Consider the following 22,151-nt stretch of genomic DNA (forward strand, 5'->3'; position numbering starts at 1 on the left):
AATATTAACTAAATATTTAGGTAATATTTAAAATATTTATTATTTCTTAAATATTTACCTAATCGATATTCCAATATCAATATCACAATAAATTGTTACTCAATATCGATTTTACAATTGATCCCAATATCAAAATTAACTTTCATACTGTAACATTTAATCATAGTTTTTAACGTGTACTGACCGACACTGGCGATTTCTATAAGTTTACTTATTACAACGGTACAGACGAAATCCACAACCGGCTGGATTTCTCATACGCAATCTTGTATCAGCCGACGGCACGCATAGATATATTTTTACGACTTTTCACGGGTACTGCAAAGACACACCATTTTTACAGCAACTGCCGAAACTACACTGTCTTTGTCAGTCACTGGCAGGTTTGTTGCTTGCTCTGTCTCACATTTGCCAGTTTGCCAGTAATGGTGAGGATAGGATAGAGGGCAATAAATTATTTGAACTATCTACTTTACTATCAGTAACCTGGGCTGGGCTAGAGCTGCGTTTTCTGCCAGTTGGCAGATTCCAGGGCGGGAAGTTAGTTAATAGTTTAAAATTTTACCTTGACTTCGACTGCTTTTTGATCATAAAAATTATTTCTTGCTTTATTGATGGATTTTGTCAAGATTTGAGACCTTGAGAAAATGGATTGTTAAACATTACAACTAGGCTAATACAAACAAAAAACAGAAACAACATAAAAGTAATACAGAAAGTAGCAACATGAAAGTAAAAGTTGACCAAAGTATTACTTTTCTAACACGAGGGTTTAGTGGCTGCATTACGTACAAAGTGTCTAAATATGAAGGAAAGAATAATACTTCAAATTCAAATTCAAAAGTGCTTTTGTCGTCATTGACTAAACAATCGGACAACAGAGAGCAAAATGAACACTTTTGATCCTAGATAAAAAATATTAGGCTAATGTCAGAAATGTAGCCTACTACTTAGAACTGAGGGAAAATGAGCATCCCGTTATCTCCCATAAAAGGCATCCCATCACGAATGATAGCAAAGGCCCAGAGTTCAACTTATACTAGCGGTGCTGCCCGGGCAGATTTTCTTACAACGGAGTAACAGATATCACAGAACTTATCTTTACATAAGAACCATGTAAAATTTATATACCTAATTAATTATGAATAATCATAGTATGTATTCTACTATTTTTATCAAAGATTCCCTATAAGTCCCGTGTTGAGACAATCAAATATTTGATAACTGAAATGAATCAAATAGGCCTATCTATAATCTATGGAAAGGTATATTATCGTCCTTATGATTGCGTGTATGAGGCTCAAGTAATAAATCAACTTAGCCTGCGAACATAAAGCAAAAACTAGAACACAAACATTTCAAGCTACCGTAGTCTATAAAGATTAACACAGAAATTGTTCAAATCATAAAGATTAAGTTACCATCAGAGGAAAATCCAGACACATTATTATCTACTGAATAATAATTAGAAAATACAGTATATGTAGATTTAGGGTATAAATTTAAGGCTTACAACCTACCAAGCCTAACCTACAAACAATGATTACTATTGTGAAATAAAAATAAAGTTAACCCTAAACTTAAACATTTATGAAAGAAGTTGGATTTATAGAAATCACAAAATATTAAGAGAACTAAATAAAATGAATGGGAAAATAGTTGATAAGCTCACATTATTGAAACTGATAATGAAACCAACAGGCTTCTTACAATCATGTTAGTTGCGGTAGGCTACTTGAACCAAAACGTACAAAAAAAATCACAAAATATGTTCCACGATCATTTTATAAAATTACTAAGTACTGTGATAAAAACAAAAAAAAAGGTTCAGAGTCAACACGATGTCATAAATTAAAAAACATTAATAAGTTTGCGTTGTTGCTAGACTAGTCTAACCTTGCCACAAAATGAGTAGCTGAAGCTAGTAGGTATTTAAATTAACCAAAAACAAAATCTGTCATTTATGTTTAACTTACTCAACATTGTAAGAACCTATCAGCTTCACAAACAGCAGAATAGAAACGATTTTTAAGTGGAAAATTGATTTTGGTTAGTCAATAAAGGTTACTTACGTTTGTTGGGTCTCATTCGTTCGCTGTGTTTTGGGCTCTGTACGAAACAATTGAAATCACGAGGCAATTTATTATCTCTTTCATGTGATTCGTTTTCTGCCTTTAACCTCGCTTCCAGATCCATAACTTTATTTTCAAAAGAAGAACTAGCCATTTCTGAAAAGTATTGTAAATTGTACAGTAACTAGCCTACATTTGCCTTCTCTTTTCTGCAGCCATTAACAACAACGCCATCTTGATTCTGAGTGAATAATTTTTGGCATTTCACTATTAAACGAATGTTGGTGACACTGAGTATTTTGAATAAGAGACATGACCGTTCAATTTAAATAGATGAAAATTATTATTACTTCAAAAAAATTTCTAATAATTCTGCTTTCAAATATTCAAAAATGAGAATGTGGTTTGATGAAAGTAGTTATTGTATTTAAGTTTTATGATTCCAATGTTGCCAGTACTGATCTTGAAAATATTCAAAATTGCACAAAATGGCACAACTTGCAGTCCTCTGAAAAAAATCAAATAACTAAAAAAAGGTTATTTCATTGTTTAAAAGTATCAATAAAATGTGTGTAAAATACTATTCAGGTATTAAATTATTAATGATAGGTGAATGATTTTATTGCCTTTAAGCCATCAAATACAGCAATTGGTTCGTCAAAGTTTACAAGGTACTAAAATTGGTTTTTAATAAATATAAGTAGAGTTCAGTCTATCAAAATACAGAAATATCACAGTAAGATTCAGGTACTTTTGTAAAACACATTGATAGTCCTTTCAGGAACACTGAAAAACTCATTCATTTTATACATTCATAGGAGTTTGTATCAGAAAATTATAAGTGCCCCGGAAAAACTCCTTGGTTGGTAGAGACCTAGCTGCTGCCGGAAGCCTGTTGAAAAGTCTGGCATTTAGGTTGCTAGGGCTATTCCTCACTCTGCTCAGCCTTGTGAATGGAATGTCGACCTGGTACCTGCCCCTGGTGTCAAAGTTGTGGATGTCACTACGCAGTCGCATACTCTCCACAGAAATCTTGAATTCTTTCAGTGATACGAAGATGTAGAGGCATATCACTGTCATGATGGATTCGGCACAGAAGAGAGGACGAGTAGTCAATAATTCCTGACGAGCCAGTAATAATTCGTATGCCTTCTTTTGAAGCAGGAGAATTCTATTAAATCCACTAGCTGCACCCCAATGTTCAAGGCCATACAACATGATTCCTTGGAAGAATGAGAAATAGGCTGTCTTGACAAAGTCCTTTGGCACACTGAGCATAAGCTGCCTTGATAAGAAAATCACCCATGATAGTTTCTTGCAGATGACTTCAATGTGGGGGTTCCAGGTTAATTTTGGATCAAGGTGAAAACCAAGAAGTTGTACACTTCTCTCCTGATCCACAATATTCCTCAAACTGAAAATTATTCTTTGGGTTTTCTCCTCATTTAGCTTGAGGAAGTTTGACTTGAACCACACCGATGCAGCATCAAAGGACTCACTCATCCTCTCCGTCAGATCTGTTGAAGAGCTGCTTACATCAAAAATGGTGTTATCATCTGCATAGGCTGCCAACCTATTACCTAGTTCACAAGGTAGATCATTTGTCATTATTATGAAGAGCAGGGGGCCGAGTATGGACCCTTGTGGGACCCCATGTGGAATAGTCTTCATTGCAGAAACCCTACCATTCACCTGGACCACCTGGCGACGACCAGATAGGTAAGATTTCAGGAGTCCTAATGAGACATCAGTGACCCCATAAAACTCCAACTTGGACAGCAGAATCTGGTGGTCCACTGTGTCAAAAGCACACTATGTCAAGCCTGTGAAACACCTGCTCTCAAGCACGACCTTCAAAAGACTTTCCACTGCCTGGGTTGTTGTTCTTCCAGCCCTAAACCCGTACTGAGCATCCACCAACTTACAGTCCAGCACTCTCAAAATACAAGCATAACTGTTTCTTGATTATGCTCTCAAAGATTTTGGAGAACACAGGTAAGATTGCAATAGGCCTGAAGTTACCCGGTAGATCAGTTGAACCCTTCTTGTAAATGGGTACAGTCTTAGCAATCTTTAGTAGAGCAGGAAAAACACCCTCCACAATGCATGAGTTCAAGCAGAAAGTTAGAGGTTGATTATACAATAGTATTAATTCACCGTGATCCTTTTCAAACCTACTAATTGTATTTTTCCATATATTGTAGGAGAATTATTATGAGCCCACAGCCTAAAAGAGCAAATAACTGTTATTTCAAAAATATTACTTTCAAGAGTGGATATCTCAAAAATATTGTCAGAGCGTCAGAGATATCAAATAAACCAACTAAACAAAACGTGTAGGAAATTTATCAAACTTCATTTTGTATGGTTAGTCATGTCGCCGGAAAACCTTGTTTCAAAAGATATAAAGCGTGTTGGTAAACATGCATATAATATCTTATTCCAAACCACTGTTTCCTTTTAGCACAATAAGGGGGATAGGGGTTGGTCTTTTAATATGAGTAGGCTAATATATTTACCACCTAAATAGTCACAGCAAAGCTGCAAAGTGAAAAGATATTTTTCCAAACATTCCCTCCAAATTACTTTTTTTATAAAAATGTGATCTATGCCGGCTCGGTTATTGTTGCAAAAATTTCACACTGAACAATAAACTTGTGTTATAATGACACCAAAACCCATTTAATTTTGTAATATTATTTTGCGAGATGGAAATTAAGTCGCAGATTTAATTATTGAATGTAATTGATATAATATAGGGATGCGAGTCTCCAATGTATAATTAGAACGTGTGTTTTATAACGTTTCATGAAAGCAAATATTATGATTTTGGCTCCATGTTACAGTATACAAACTATAGTGGGAGAGAAATTACTTTTAACACGGCTCTTTCTCGAAGACGGTGAGGTCCGATGCTCTATCCTCCACTAATCACTCCCACTACCTAGCAGCATTCTCCTTCTATTGTGTCTGTGTGAGAGAGCTTTCCAACGCGACGCACCAACACTCCCCTTCCAGCTATTGCTGGCAATGTTCCAAGTCATATACTGGTCAGCAGGTATAATATTGTTTCATCACAAGAGCATGAAGCAAAATGACAATCCAATTGTGGGCAGGATGTCTGTCTGTGTCTATGCTACAAACTGTGGAGGGAGAAATGAGTTTCTCCTCTTCATGTTGAAAGTAATATATCTCAGACTTTAGAGTGAGTTGGCTTTTGATTTGCGAGTCAAGGTCTGGATTGGTCAAATGAATAGATTTTGATTTTTCTTTCGAGGTTCATACTTTACCGAAATTATCATTTTTTTGTTGGATATTATGAGAAACCCTATATAATATATTGCATGTGCACTAAATTAAACGAATTATACTTCTGACTCTCAGGAAATGTAGTCTACATGAATACATTACACAGTAGGTAGGTATAATATAGTTAACCTACCGTGTATCATGAAAAAAAATAATCTCTCCAAACCAATACCATACATTTTAGTAGATAAATAATATGTAAAGACAAAAAACACACATAACTTACGGCAATAAAACCTATTCAAATGTGTTTTATGAATGTTATTAGGATTTTTAAATATATTATAAATACAAAAAGATCTGTAGAAAGAACAAATATCGGAATTTACAGGAATTATAATAATACAAAAAATGTTGCGGTGTTCCACATCCCATTGTTTTATCAGTGCACGATTTCAAAGTGATGTTATATTATAATAGATAATCTTTCATGGAAAATTTGTTGAGATTACATGATAGCAGGATACATGACTGATTTTGCTTTTGATTTGCAAGTCAAGGTCACATATAGATAGATTTTGTGCCGGTTGCACAAAATCCACGAGAACCAATCAGAGAAGCCGTCTTATAAAAAAAGCCTTCTCTGATCGGTTCTCATGAAATTAGTGGCGGTTAAAATTTAACCGGCTTTTGTGCAACCGGGTCATTGAATTTTACTTTCGAGGTCCATACTTTTCCAAAAGTTCTGTGAGCTGCAGGTGCTTGTATAAAGCATTGCTTACCTGAAGGCATCTTGTCTTGAGAATACAAAGATGTAAGTTAGAACTGTTCGGACTGAGACAGCCTATAATTGAATTCTCAAGACAAGATGCCTTCAGGTAAGCAATATCCTTATATACAAGCACCTGTAGCTCACAGAACTTTTGGAAAAGTATGAACCTCGAAAGAAAAATTGAAATCTATTCATGTGACCAATAATCCAGACCTTGACTTGCAAATCAAAAGCAAAATCAGTCATGTAGCCTATCATGTAATCTCAACTAATTTTCCATGAAAGATTATCTATTATAATATAACATCACTTTGAAATCGTGCACTGATAAAACAATGGGATCTGGAACACCGCAACATTTTTTGTTATATATTATAATTCCTGTAAATTCCGATTATTATTGTTCTTTCTACAGATCTTTTTGTATAATATAATATATTTCAAAATCCTAATAACATTCATAACACATTTTTGAATAGGTTTTATTGCCGTAAGTTATGTGTGTTTTTGTCTTTACAGATTTATCTGCTAAAATGTATGGTATTGGTTCGGAGAGATTTTTTTTCCATGATACACGGTAGGTTAACTATATTATACCTACCTACTGTATAATGTATTAATGTAGACTACATTCCCTGAGAGTCAGAAGTATAATTCGTTTCATTTAGTGCACATGCAATATATTATATAGGGTTTCTCATAATATCCAACAAAAAAATGATAATTTCGGTAAAATATAATTGTAATATTGAATATTCAAACATTAGGAGTGACTGATCAAATAGGTAGAAAAAATCGAACCAGGATAATATTCTGCATGTCCACACATTCTAGAGTACTATCAATACTGAATTTATTCAGCTTAAAAATAAAAAAATCAGCTTAAATCAAATATGTGTTATCTTGTTAATTTCGAGTAATTTTGCCAAAGCTCTTGATAGAAATTTCTACCAAAGGAGAAGACTAGAACATAAACAACTAACATAAATCAAACCTGGAAAAAATAGATTTAGAGAATTGAAAAACAAAAACTTGACATGACATGCATGTTCTTTCTACCTTTAGTGACCAGCCTAAGTGAGAGAATTATAGGTAGGGTAGTTTTAGAGATCCAATTCATCATAATAAGCCAAAATGAATCCCGGTGTGATTAATTCCTCTGTTACAAAAATATTATTTCCTCTTCTTCTATAGATTTCATCTCCTTGAGATGGGAAAAAGAAGTATTTATGTGTCATATTGTAAAGTACCGTAATGCCATTCAGCTAAAAAAATCCCATTTGTCATGCACGGTAATAATCTGAATGAATACGGTAAGTTAGTACCGTATCGTACCGTACTTCAGTATTGTGATGTCAAGACATAAGAGGGTGATGATATTATGGTATCTAATAAGCCTGTATTAAATAATCGATCTATGGGGTCTCCAGTAATTACAGAATAATGATAGCATTGAAAAATAATTTTCAAACCGTGATTGATGTTTCAATGAATACGGTATGTCATGAAATATTATGTAAATCGGAGTGAGAATAAAACTCTTTTTCCACTTTTACTCTGATTTCAATCTTCACGTACCGTACCTCAAACTACCGGTAGATAATTTTGTTTTCTCAATGGGTTCACTAAATGCATTCAAACTGATCTAATCCTCTCGAATAATTAGACACAAAATTGCATCAATTTTTTTTTAAATAAAGAAAATGGAATAGAATTTCAGAATTGAAATATGAGACTTCACATACCTACCGTAAGTATATGGCCCTAATTATTTTCTTCCGATTTACCTATTTTGATCTTCATGGTAGTGCTAAGTTGTGATAACAACATTATCATGTAGTTGATCAAGCTCACATAAAAAATTCTCTGAGAATGAGTCTGATAGTTGGAAATGAATGCGATACTGCTCAGATTAATGAAATTCAATGGAAAATCTATGTGAAGCAATAAGATTAAATATATGGATTATGCGATAATGCGATACTATTCAACATTCATCTACTTTTGCAACTCAAAACCTATTACAAAATGAATTATATTCTAATTATGGAACTAAGACGACAGTTGGACAACTGTTTTGGAAACGGTTATTTTCATTTTCCGCAGTCATAAAAATAAAACAGAGCGCATGATAGAAGTTTGAAAACTAGTGAAGTTTTAGTCAAGTTTACAAAATAATTTTCCATTTATAGGTCTACAGTTAGTCAACATAGGATTCAAGTTTTTGTTGAATTCATATATATATATTGTTTTTAATAATATCAAGTCTTATCAGAGATTCACCCCTACAATTTTTAGTGTAACTAGTAACTGATTTCAATGACTGTTCTAGAATTCATAGTGATCATAATTATATCATAGATAGATACTGGTACAATACTAGTGAAGGCAATTCAAGGTTTATAATCGATTATCGATTGCTAATTCTAGTGAGTTACAGAATGAACATTTAATGATTATGTCAATATTGAATGTCAGAGGAATTGAATAAATTTGCTTGCAATACGGTACCTACTGTGATAATAATCACATAAAACATTGTATAAAAAAATCAATTTATTTATGTTTTAGTTTGATTTGATTTTTTTAGAATAATTCGCAAGCTAAGCCAGATGTATATAATTTATTGTTTAATCAGTAATAGACTGTAATAAGACTTTTATTTCAGAAAATAAATTTTAAATAATTAAAATTTGTAAAAATGATTGTTAGAACGCAGTTCTAGACTCTGATGAAACTTGAAGGGTTGCTACTGCTAATCAGGATAGATAAAGCTATCGTATCATTTGTTTTCAGTTGATGAGACCTATTCAATCCACACTTTGATGTCGTTTTATCTACTTTTCATGTCGAGAAAAGTTTGCAGATAGTGCTAGGAGAAACGAACCACTGATTTGTTCATTCTGGCTGCTGAACTACTGGGAGCAGGTGCATTTCTAAGCGGTGAGTTTTCTCTTCAAAAATACTTGTAAAATATCATTTTCAATGCACTTATACTGAAATTAATCGAAACCGATTGTAATTTCTATATTTCACCTACCATATTTTGAAGGATTGAAAGATGATATGTTAAAGTAGATTCTAAAATTCATTGGTTATCAAAAAATCTCAATTGAAGTTTGTTACTTCATATGTTCAACCAATATATCCTAAAGTGGAGCTAATTAAATTGAGAAGATTTAACTTATTTATTCATTCAGTCAGTAATTATTTTTAAAGAAACATACGTTCTTCTATTAGCTCATTCGTAGACTAGTAGAATATAATTTCATTCGTTTTGGATGAAAACTACCGTATTCAATATAATACATAATTGAATATGTATTATAATTGAATATGTAATATTGTTCAGAATATTATTGTGATCATTTCAGAATATTCATTTTCTTATTTTTGGTTGGAACAACCAAAATTCAGCAAGCCATAATTTACAAAAATTGAAAATTAAATAGAATGAACATGATCTCCATGCAAGTATGTTCCTGTAGACATATAGGAGACTAAACATGGAACTGCTGGCTTGAATTTATTCTCTGAAACATCAAGAATATTACTGCTGATTTCTCTCTGTTTTCTATTCAGCTATTATACTCGCTAATGTAGAAACAATATTTAAAAATATGATTGAAGAGCAAAATCATACAATGATATAAAATGAGTTTTATTTATCTGTAAATTAAAAATTCAAGTGTGCTACCCTTTTTTATAAACTTATTACCGTAACTTATATTATTAGTCCAGCTCTAATCTGAATGAATCATTTATAAAAAAATTTTCACCTCCAGTGGTTCTATAGTTATTTTTCAGTGATAATCAACTTCAATTCCTTATTGATACAGCTTTATTATTCCTTGAAAAGTTTCACAACATGAAAGATTATTGAACAATCAATTGAAGAAGTAATGACGATTTTCAAGATTCAGGTGAACACTTTCATTTTTCTATTGTAAACATGATTGGGGAACCATTGTAGGCTACTAATAAAACTAATCAACTTTTTGGTAGGGGCTACTCTTATATTATCTGTAATTCTAGGTACCGTACTCAATTTTCTAAACTTCCATTTAGGTACAACATGTTTAAACATATTAATACCATTTTAATGCCGTTAATAGGTCTATGTTGAAACATGTGAATAGAAGTTCAAAAACAAGGGTACCTAGAACTACAGATAAAATAAGAGTAGCCCTTACCAAAAAGTTAATTAGTTTTACTAATAAAACATAAGTTCTAGTTGCATGAACATAAACTATAGGTACCGTACCCTCTTTTTTAAACTTCTATTTACAACATATTAATGCCATTTTCAAGCGAGTGAATGGCATTATTTTTAAAATGGCGTTAATAGGTCTATGTTGAAACATGTTGTGAATAGGAGTTCAAAAACAAGGGTACCTGGAACTACAGATAAAATAAGAGTAGCCCTTACCAAAAAGTTAATTAGTTTTATTAGTAAAATGGTTTCCCAATCATGTTTACAATAAGAAAATTGAAAGTTCTCACCTGAATCTTGAAAATAGTCATTATTTCTTCAATTGATTGTTTAATAATCTTTCATGTTGTGAAACTTTTCAAGGAATAATGAATTGAAGTTGATTTATCACTGAAAAATAACTATAGAACCACTGAAGGTGAAGATTTTTCTATAAATGATTCATTCCATTAGCCTATATACAATAAAAATCTAAAAAATATATATAATCAGCAAATATCGGAACATTTTTCTAGATTACACAATTTTGTTTCAAAGGTTTGGATTTTTTTGAAAATTTTGTTTTCCGATCAAAGCTCTTCTATTTTTGTCAGTAATTCATTGAGTACTTTACAGAATGCCTCATGAAGGGTGTAATTGTCGAAGTCCATATAGATTCTATATGAAATTTGCAACAAGGAATGTTCATTAAAATGTTCTCATATCAACCAGCATAGCTTTTGAGATCTATCGACTTTTGACATTTTTAAAAAACCCCCAATAACTAGAATACTATCGGCCAAATCCAATTCTAAGGATATGGTTGGAAAGATGAGGAAGAAATTTCCAATACGATTAATATAATTTGTTTCTTTGTTTGGATTTTTTGAACTTTTAATGAGCACTCAAAAAGTTGAAAAAAGTAAACTTGTCGAATTCAAAGCCAATTTTCATACAGTTTGAACGGTCATTAAAAGTTCAACATAATATTATAAAATCTTATTAAATTATTAAAATTATGGATTTGGGCTGATTGTCAATATGAAAATAATTTCTCACACTACCTACTTTTTTTTAATCACAATCAGTTAGTTATTCACAGTTACCGAACATTACCGTATCCGTAGATGTAACTGATGTTAAATTATATCATTATTTACAGGATCATTCTGCAATAATTCATTACAAATCATTTTAATCAACTATATCGGTAACCGTCCTTTTTCGTATTAACTTCCATATGATTTGTTATTTTCTCCGCTAGACGATATTCACCTACCAAAATGCTCTCGGTATTTCAATATAAATTATGTGTTGAGTCAATTATTTATTTCACTTGAAACATCGTCATCGACAATCGAGAAAAACTGATTTTATTGTTAATTGTTAGGCCTGTTCTCCTCTCCCAATAATTGTATAGCCTAATATATGATTTTTGTCCTTGTATCAAATTGAAATTACACTCCCCGGACTGAGGTTGAAACTCACGAATAAGATCAACACGAATCTGCAGTAGGCTATAGGCCTGAGTAAATCAGCAAATAAAGTGGAATTGACAGTATGTAACTTAATCAATGTTTTTCAGCTATTATGTAATGCAGATTCTACAATATGAATATCAATTTAAATAATATACGAGTGAATATTTGGAATATGACTGTCTGTTGATACAGTAGTAGATCAAGTGAAATAGTGCTCGCAGTTTGTAGTGAAGTTTTCAACATTTTTCATTATTCCCATTCTGAAGTTTTTGTAACACCAGATTATTTAAAATAGGAGAAACTGGTGCATTCACTTGAATAGGATGTCTCCAGGAAGAATCCCCTCTAGAAGCTGAACATTTAGCCGACAAACTCACTGGGAAAAGATATATATATATATATATAGTTATCTTATATATTTCTAGTTATCTTCTCCATGCTCACTGAAGTCCTTTGAGCTTCCTTCTTATTTTCAGGTTAAGGTTCTTCAAAATTGTCATCAGTGGAGTCACTTTAATCAAGTTAACCGGAACAGGTTATATTTATACTAGACCCAATATCATTGAAGTAAGAAGAATAAGAAGTTTTAAATATTTTATATTCATAATTCATTGATAAATTCGCATCTTACTAATTTTGTAGTTTGGATTGATTCATTTGATTCTGTTATTATTTTTATTCTCAGGTTTTTTCGAATAGATTATTGAAGCAAGCAAATATGAACAGTGGAGATTATCCTGATCATCACGCCACTCCGATCCTGGCTCGTCAGATTGAAGAAGACCCCGAAATACAGGAGATGCTGTCATCAACTGAGAGTTATCAATCCAACGCGACGTCGTCCGGTAGCAGTCCTAGACACGTGCCAGCTCACCAGCCAGTAGCCGCAGTTGCGGCTCAACCGCAAGCCGGCGCTCAACCGCAAGCCGACGCACAACCGCAAGCCGACGCACAACCGCAAGCCGATGCACAACCGCAAGCCGCAGCCGCAGCAGATGGAGCTTTGGTAGCTGAAACCGAGCAAATGAGATTGGATTTTTTCCACAAACTCTACCACGACCTGCCTATCGTTTCGTCACCGCTTGATTTGACACGCAAAATCTACAATAGTGTCAGGGTGAGTTCATGAAGCCAGTTAAACACACATCGATTTTTAGACGTAGAATTTTTGCCGTCCTTTTTAATTCTACCAGATTAAGGCTGAGCAAAGGCTAAAAATAATATTTCTACTCGTGATATTTTTCAAAGTTTTTTGATTCGTATACAGTATCATCAAGCTATCAAAATGAAAAAAATATCTCAAGAAAACATTTTTTTCCCGATCAATACTTTTTGAGATATGAGCGCCTGAAATTTGAATTTTTGGGACAGAACATTTCAAATTCGGTAAGATATACATACATGAGATTTAGAGGATGGATTCTTCATGGTATTAGCGATCTAGTAAAACTAAAATTTTCTGAATATATCAATTTTTGAGAAAGATATTCAATTTACCAAGAATGACTAAAATTAACTCAACTAAAAGTTATTTTTAGTAAATTGAATAACTATCTTAAAAATTGATATTTAAAAAAAAAATGTTCTACTAGATCAACAATACCATGAAGAATCTATCCTCTAAATCTCATGGATTTATCTCTTACCGAATTTGCAATGTTCTGTCCCAAAAATTTAAACTTTAGGCGCTCATATCTCAAAAAGTAATGATCGGAAAAAAATGTTTTCCTAAGAAAACTTTTTCATTTTGATAGCGTGATTATATACAAATTGAAAAACTTTGAAAAATATCACGAGTAGAAAGTTTATTTTTAGCCTTTACACAGCCTTATTAAGCGAAACTTGACAAACATCATCTATTGAATCTAATAATAGAATTTATAAGGATGGCAAAAAGTCGTAGGACAACGTCCAAAAATCGATGTGTGTAAATTATTCAACTATATAATATAGTCTTAATTATAAGTTTGGAACGTTTTGATGGTGGCCCGTGACTCTCTATCTATAAAGTAATAAAGTAATACGTCTAGAGTTATAATATTTGACATTTTATTTACGTGCTCATGTGCGTTTGAATGCAATAAGATTGTTTAGTTAATGCAGATCAATGTGATGATAAAAGTATGATGATTTTATAGCAATTTGATATAGGATTGAAGGTGAATATTATTTTCTGTATCTGATCAAGCAATAATTTTCGTCATAACAAAAAATTATATTAATTCACAGTATTCCTAATAAATTTGGAAGTATCAAATTATAAAAGAATGTGTACTTTGATGATAGTTACCTATGTATTAGAATTTGAAATATTCATGTTTCTTGGAAACTTGAGAGTATCAAGTTCTAAACTATATAAATAATGTACGTATTATGCGTTTGTTACATATTTTTGGTTCCTGTTATTTCTCTATGTAAGAAGAAACAGTTTCTGATAGAATGAGTTTCATTTTAAAGTACTATGTTTATAGGTGATTGATTTGAAAGTGTATTTTCATCATCATTGACTAATGAGGTTTCTTTCAAATTTTGTTCATAATCATGGACTAGTACAAAATGTTTTCTATTAAATATAATATCACTATGTTACTATTCTTTCGTCTATATGCTACTATAGCAGGCTATACAGATACTTTTATTAGTAGGCCTAGTTGAATTCACGGTATATTTTCATCTAAATACCGTGGTTGTATTGACTGTTTTATTATTCTAGTTCATTTTCTGTGTATTGTTTTCTCATACTTACCCACAAATACTTAATTACCCGCTCCTCCATTTTAAAGTGAAATTTCAACTTTTCTCTTTGGCAGCGTTCGAACTGTATCTCAAATCGCATGCTCAAAGCAGCTGAGAAAACAGCGGGTTGTGTGATGAACTCAACAAATCCAATAGTCAGCATTATCAGGGGGCCTCTGCTAAAAATCGATTACATGCTTTGCTCAACACTTGATTTTGTGGAAGAAAAAGTTCCTGCCATCAAATTGACACCATCTGAGGTGAGTGAAGGCTACATTTTCTTACTATTAAATTTTGTAAAACTTTAAAGTGAAAAAACACTCACATTCCTTGATGTGGCGACGTCCGTTTCGTGCTGGTATTGCACATTTTCAAGCCAAACAGAAACTGAAGTGTTTTGAGTTTTTTTTTCACTTCAAAGTTTTACAAAATTTTATAGTAATAATAATAGTGAAAACAAGATGGATAACCAGCTACATTTCCATCTTAAAAAGTTCAAATATTAAAATATCTGTCGATTTTTAAGAATGCAAACAGCTAAGCAAAACCATAGAGAAACAATAGCGTAAGTAGATATCCCATGGTATATGGAATTTATGTCGCAACTTTTACTGTTATCTCAAGCCGATTATTGTCAATTTTTACTGTTTTGTTGGGGTGATAGTGTATGAACGGCACAATTTGAGGGACTACCAGCGTCACACAGCTGCATAGGAACGAGCTATGTGAACTATCGGCTTGGGATAACAGTAAAAGTTGCGACATAGACGCCCTATACCATGGGATATCTATGCTATCGTTTATCTATGGCAAAACTCAATTTCTGAGCAGAGTGAATTTTGAGCAACAAACTGGTTATTGCGAAAGCATAATCGATTCAAGCAGCATAAGAGTATTAATGAACTTATATACTTAGACATTGGTAATATGATCAATAATTCTCAACCTGGATGAATGCCATTCAAGTTGCAGAGTGTTGGTTATAGAATTTCCAATTTCAACTATATTAATTTATTTTTCTAGTGATAGCCTTGGCTATTCTGATCTAGAAAATTATTCATTGGAAAAATAAGTTACTACAAGAAGCTCTATTTTATTTTTGGAAATTTACAAAACAATTTTTAATGGAATAATGTGCAGTGAGTTCTCAAGCCTTTATGGCGCTTTTACAAAATATCTCACGGTTCAACTTGAATCTCAACTTAAGATTGAACTTGATATTGAGACATAAGTTACCAAGTTTATCGTCATTTTTAAAATTTTGAAATTTTTGTCAGATACCCGTATGCCGCTTCTATTGTCAATCACAAGAGGAAAATGTTTCAAATCTAATTTTTATTTTAAGACTCTTTAACATTCATAAAACGAAAGTGGGGAGGAAAAAATAATCTTATTCATTATACGGTAATAAAAACGTCAAAGCTTGCAATTCAAGAAACAAGAATGAAATTTACAATTTATCTAGAAATTACTTCTCTCAGATGGCATTTTTCGACACGAATAGGCTATAAACAGTACGGTACGTTCTTGTAATCTATGTAGAATAGTCCTATCGATTTATTCCACATTGTATTTTCTATATAGCTTTCTTCAATTTGTTTACAACTCAACCAATAACTGTGATTGTATTTTAACAGAGAATTAAGAATAAACTATTCCATAGCAGTATCCCAGTTGAGATGTTGCAGCGATCAATGATTATAATATCAAACACAGGTTGAAATAATTCAGGAGAGTGCCCCATTTGTAATTTATGATTGTTGAGATATAATGAGGTTTGATATTTCATGTTTACATTTCTATCAACTTTATTTAATAGATGAACATAGAACAGCACTATACAAATTAGAAGCTTGAAAGTTCAACTCACAATGTTGGAAATATTTCGGTGGTTGAACCACATCTTCAATCAGTTACATTCATCTGTAACATTTTTTATATTGAATACTGTCAATAATTAACATAAATTGAAATCTACTCAATTTCATATTGATATATGTATTTGATCAGCATGAGGAGTTTCATGATTATTCAACCATAATATTATTAACTACATATTCATCTATTCTTTAATATATTTCTAAAATTATCGTATTTTCATTCAAATATTATTATTTCAGATATTAGTGAATACGAAATCGTTGATCTACTATGTGTGCACAGGACGGTGTGCATTGGATTGCGTGTGTGCAACAGGAGGGTACAGTCTGCAGACCGCCAACAGGCTGTTGCATGTGATGCGATGCAGGCCGCTCGAAGGTAGGCAGCCTAATGCAATAAGAGTCGTCGACTTGGATGCTAACTGCGCACATTGTCGTATTCATAGACATTTATCACAGTTGAAAATCAAATCTTGAGATGAAATCGTGCTCTCCTGTGTATAGATGCTGATACAGGCGCTACAATGAAACGATTCAATGGTAGGATATATCGTTCTAATTGAAGTTACTCTTCATTTCAATACTATTGATATTAATGGAAAAAGTCGGATTCCAAGAAGAGAAAATAATAGTGTATTGGATTATGATTGTGAATCGGCATTTCTTTCATCATTCTCTCAATTTACTATTCGAAAATTTTTTTTCTGAGACTCTAATTAGAGCTCTAATGTTTTAGAACCAATGCATCCCCCATTTCCAACTTTCATTAATCTAACCATGTGAGAGCTATCAATGGGACTTTTAATACCCATAAAAATCATAAGAATATATTTTACATAACAAGAGATTTTTTTAATAAATGTTTTTCAATCATTTATAGAAATTTTGATTCAAAAAATCAAAGCCAAGTTACTTAGAATTAATTTTAGTTACCGTTAAAATTATTCTTGCAATAAATTCTCAATTTCACAGATAATTCTTTTGAAATTTTAAATTTTCATACAAATCTATCCGTAACTATAATTCTAAAATTGAATCGAATAATGCGTGCTCCAATATCTATCACAGTATTATCTCGTCAATTCGAGTCCAATATAAAATTGAGAGTTTCCCTAGTATATTGAGCAATTGAGGACTACTATTTATTTTGCTAAATTGAGGACAATTTATTATAGAGTTTATTGTGCATTCAGTGTTTATAGCCGGCGATAAAAAATCAGTGCATTCAACTTTATTCAATTGATATTACGCCAGAAGAAAATCTTCCCTAGTACCTAGTAGTTTGTTTGGAAATGTTGGTTGATTATAATTTAGGTACAATTATTTTCCATTATAAATTGAATATCTCCCATTATTTACGATCAATTTAACTAGAGTAGTATACTATAGAGTGATTTTTTAGTCCTTTTACCCAGTTTTTAAGTAATTCATAATATGGAGATTTTTAGTTGTGATAAAATTGTATAGTTGTTATATGCAAAAGAAATATAATATTACTCATTTCTTAGTAACTGAAGATTATTGAAGAATACCTATGCTAGAAATGTCCACCCATTGAAGTTATACACGCTTCAACTCTTTCCACCATAAATAAGCATGTTCTATGATGAATGACATTCTGTTCATAAGACCATTGAAATCCATACTGAATATTACTCAGCTCAAATATAATCAACTCGCACTGTCGTGTGACAAAACGACATTTTTCTTTAGTAAAAATACATTATATTATCAAACACTTAGAACAGGCCAACAGGACTAAGAGATCACTATGAAATTAGAAAAATATTTCAATAAAGCCTTCTTATAAGGATAACTCAAATATTTTAGCGAATTATTTTTATTCCACAGCGTCATTTGAGAGCGGTGTAAGATCAATTGTCGATAATTTAAGTGATCCAACCTCTCCCTACTATCAGCCAATTGTACCTTTATTGCCTGACTACAGACAAAATAGCTAAGCTGTCTATGCTGAATAATTTGAAATTGAATTGGCTACTCCTGCCTCTTATAGGTAGGCTACAATCATTAATTACCGTTTTTTCCTACTAATAATGATAATTAAATAAATGATAAATTTTCTAAAAATACTCATACATGAATGCAGAAATGAATTGATAAATTCCTTCTTATTTCAATAAAGCTGCTTTCACGGATGATGGGCTCTGTCCTTCATTTTGTGTAATTCATTATTACTCTCTACTATGAATAGAGGGATGAGGAATTTGCTTATAGGCCTACATATGTATGGTATACGAAATACTTACATGTTTGACGCATCATCTCGTTTGAACTAGGTACCTATACTGAACTGATCAACTTGAAATTTTGCATGAAGATTTTTAATTTACCGAGGATGGTTATAGGTCTATTTTCATTTCTATTTTTCAATTTATAATGATTTTAATATAAATACAATTTTTCCAATTTGTGATACATATATTTTACGTGAGATCAAATCTCGAACAGTTCTTCTGTTGCAAATTATTAAATTGTTAATACTTTTAATATCAGCATAAAACTATAGAAATGAGTTCAATCTACTTGTGCTTTTAACATTCCTTTATAACTGCTCGTTCAATATATTTTGTTGTATTTTTCCTTCAGGGCTACTTTTAATATAAATAGAAATAGAAATCTCAGTACGGTACCCTTTTAAATTATTTTGTCACAACGTGTTTTACATTTTTGTCACAACATTTTTATTTATAATATATTTTGTATTTGTATTTTGTATGACAGTAAATTTTCATAATTATTCCATGAGTAAATAAAATTTGTTAAAGGACACACACAATCATGTCCGTCCAAATGCTGACAATGATTGTCTAAATTATTGTGAGTACCGTGTAGGCCTAATACATTCAAAAGTATAACCTTTATAAATATTTTAGATAAAAACAAATTATTGGTTAATATCTTTATAAGTCTCTCACTTTATTTATTGATTAGTTGAATATTTTTGTTGATAAGATATGATTTGTTTAAGTATGAATAAATCTGTTTCAGAGCAACGTCGATCCTGAGCTGTGATCACTTGATTGAGTGGGGAACTTCCCTAGCAGCTAGCAGCTAGCTTCAAAATTCCCAATATTGTAGATTGTATTTATATCGCCTAGAAGTAGCTTGAAGCTTCAAAAGTATAGTTATAATTATATTAATTCAATATTATTTTATAATGGAGTAATCGTGATTGAGTGTGAGTGTGATTCCTGATACTTTTGTGAAATTTGTTGAAATCAATGTAAGAGACTATATTTTAAGTGCCATGTTGTCATTGTAAATGTCATAGGCTGCTCTATTTTATCCAATTAACACCTTTATTATAATTATCTAGGCTTTTGATTTTTCTATTGTTTTTCTGTAAATTCGAGGCCCAACTGACATCTAACATTCTCTCAGTTACATATCGTAGAAGAGTTCAAAGCTCTTGCTGATTTCACTATCTTGTATTCAACCTCCAGTTTTCCCAAAAACGGTTTGTGGGTTCGACTTCTATGGAGATATTATACCTGTGTTAATAATGTTATCAATATATTAATGTTATATAGATGTTATCCAACGAGGAATTGAATATTATATATTTGATGTTTTTCCATTCGTAGTCTGGAATGTGAAATTTCAATTGGAATGCTTTTAGCGTAAATATACTTGATTCAAAAATGTTTGAATTATATTTTTTATAAATAAACATTGTCTCAAATTATAGGGTCGTTCATATAATTTCTATTCCTTTTCTAATTTATGCTAATTTCAAGTTGTAAACATTTAAAATTATGACTAGGAAATATCATCCGACATCCCATCCACCTTCCGATATTTCAAAATCCCGCATCCACCTACGTATTCATCAACGAGTGGACTATATCGTATACAATAAAATTGTATGCATATAATGTATACAATGTGTACATACAACAATGTCTATTATTTTTCAATTTGATTACTTACCGTATTTATTCCAATGACTCCGATGTCCAAATATATATATCAGGACGAGGAACTAATAATATTATTCATAATAATTATTGAATAGGGGCTGAATGAATGATATACTACTTGTGTCTTTGTTTAAGAAAATTCATTTTATTACAAATTCTTGTAGTTGAACAGAGAAGACAAAAAATATAGAGCAGTAGAAGAAAAGAGATAGCTGAGAAGACAAACTTGACCCTGAAATTATTCACAAAATAACTACCGTATCTATTTCAATGAAAATATAAGATTCAATATGTGAATTAATAAATCATATTTCCATTAAAACGTTCTCCCTATTCAGTAGAGCATGATGAAATAAGGCTGGTCATGAGATTTCCATGTTTCAATTTTTTTTAATTAGAATTCAACTGAATAGCCAACACCTTGATTTATATACTATATGGATGCTGAAAAACATTATTTATGAGGATAAAGAATGCGAAATTGAAGTACGATAAATCTAGTGAGTTGTAGTTTTCAATACAATACAACCCAACAGCCTGAATCAGGCTTTATCCTAAAATGACTAGAATGTCAATTTTTCCAAATACAGTGATAAATTTATTATAAAAAATCATCGAATGATTTATAACTACGACCTCAACTTTGACTTGACTTATCATTATAGTGAAAGCCTACACAAGAATTCCTATGTTATTAAGGCTAACGATTTATTATGTTTCTGATAAGGAACAATATAGTAGTAATTGTTTGAAGTTCGTTTGTCTTCTCAAACTTTATATGTGACAATTTCCTCTCGTAAATCCAATATGGCACTTGGGCAGATTCCGTTCCTGTATCATTCCTGGTGATCAACTGAAAAAATACGAACACGATTGTAATATTGCATCACAACTTATTATATAAATATATTACTCTAAATACAGATGTAAGCCAGTTTGTTTGGCTACCCTTCTCTATTTCATATTCTATGAAATTAATCAAAAACTAGATAATTGTTTCTTGCGCTCCGCAAGGGTCTGCGAGAAAACAAATCGAATTATTGTAGTTTTATAACCTAGTTCCATTTTGAAAATTAAAAGTATCATCCCCTCAAATTTACAAAGAGAAAATTAATGTAAAAGTGTACAAAAATAGAATATATTTATCTATTATTTTGTCAAAATCACATGATCTAGATTATTCTTGATAATCATGATAATTCTTCAATCAAGATGAATAATCTCCATCAAAGTTGAAAATTCGAAGCAAAAAAACGTGGGCTCTGAGCGGTTTTGAACCTTTGCAAAGCATAATGTCGTCTCGGAAACACGACTCCACTTTATGTTTTCATATCACTATTTGTTTGGACTTTTATATTCAAGTAACTTTGTATCACGAATTCAATTGATTTTTTGTTAATATTGGAGTTAGAAAAAATTGATTAATAAAAATGAAAATTAGCCATCCTCGGTAAATTCAGATTTTTTTTATGCAAAAGTTGGTCAGATTTGATGATGTGTCACACCTGTATCCAGTATCCAGTCCATACTGTTTTTAAAATTCAATTTTTATTAATAGTATATAGAATATGACAGTGTTCCACTATGAATTGTTGATGATATGACAATCTAAACTTTTTCATTATTTCTGAATCATCTCTCATTATTGTTTCTCGTTATTTCAATAAATGAATTGTTTATGACAACGCATTTCCTTTTCATCCAGTACGGTAGGCCTATCAGTTAAAACTAATAATTTATAACAAATTATAATAGTCTAATCTTTGTTGGAATCGATGATACTGTACTTTAATTATGATATTTATCTAAACAGCCTTTTTTATCAGGC

General features: G+C 31.6%; 3 protein-coding genes across 10 annotated transcripts in view; 1 reads left to right on the forward strand and 2 right to left on the reverse strand.

The window, feature by feature from the left end:
* Positions 1–2,315, reverse strand: part of LOC111046650 (dual specificity mitogen-activated protein kinase kinase 7) — a 41,083-nt gene extending 38,768 nt beyond the window's left edge. For both annotated transcript variants that reach the window (XM_039432406.1, XM_039432405.1), the window contains exon 1: positions 2,073–2,315. In XM_039432406.1, the coding sequence (XP_039288340.1) occupies positions 2,073–2,226 (154 nt within the window). In that variant the 5' untranslated portion in view covers positions 2,227–2,315. The remainder of the gene's footprint in view (positions 1–2,072) is intronic.
* Positions 2,316–2,579: 264 nt separating this feature from the next.
* Positions 2,580–20,088, forward strand: LOC111046651. Of its 6 annotated transcripts, XR_005571778.1 has the most exons (7): positions 2,580–2,743; positions 8,953–9,036; positions 12,452–12,883; positions 14,577–14,762; positions 16,623–16,761; positions 18,234–18,396; positions 19,392–20,088. XR_005571778.1 is itself a non-coding variant. In XM_039432410.1 (6 exons), exons 3-6 carry the CDS (start codon positions 12,485–12,487, stop codon positions 19,406–19,408), a joined length of 741 nt encoding a protein of 246 aa, XP_039288344.1. In that variant the 5' UTR covers positions 2,584–2,743; positions 8,953–9,036; positions 12,452–12,484; the 3' UTR covers positions 19,409–20,088. The 6 variants fall into 6 exon arrangements, 2 of the variants coding, with proteins under 2 accessions (XP_039288344.1, XP_039288345.1); XR_005571781.1 differs by lacking the exon at positions 18,234–18,396 and having other exon boundaries at positions 2,584–2,743; positions 16,623–16,922; XM_039432410.1 differs by lacking the exon at positions 18,234–18,396 and having other exon boundaries at positions 2,584–2,743.
* A 358-nt stretch (positions 20,089–20,446) lies between these two features.
* LOC111046652 (basic proline-rich protein) overlaps positions 20,447–22,151 on the reverse strand; it is a 33,831-nt gene continuing 32,126 nt past the window's right edge. For both annotated transcript variants that reach the window (XM_039432408.1, XM_039432407.1), the window contains one exon: positions 20,447–21,176. In XM_039432408.1, the coding sequence (XP_039288342.1) occupies positions 21,173–21,176 (4 nt within the window). In that variant the 3' untranslated portion in view covers positions 20,447–21,172. The remainder of the gene's footprint in view (positions 21,177–22,151) is intronic.

The sequence above is a fragment of the Nilaparvata lugens genome, chromosome 7 (genome assembly GCF_014356525.2).
Source record: "Nilaparvata lugens isolate BPH chromosome 7, ASM1435652v1, whole genome shotgun sequence".
Lineage (NCBI taxonomy): Eukaryota > Metazoa > Arthropoda > Insecta > Hemiptera > Delphacidae > Nilaparvata > Nilaparvata lugens.

Coding starts and splice junctions, on each gene's coding strand:
- LOC111046651 (XM_039432410.1), top strand. CDS start 12,485: ATGAACAGTGGAGATTATCCTGATCATCACGCCACTCCGATCCTGGCT. Junction 12,884..14,576: donor AAATCTACAATAGTGTCAGG/GTGAGTTCATGA, acceptor TCTCTTTGGCAG/CGTTCGAACTGTATCTCAAA. Junction 14,763..16,622: donor TCAAATTGACACCATCTGAG/GTGAGTGAAGGC, acceptor TTATTATTTCAG/ATATTAGTGAATACGAAATC.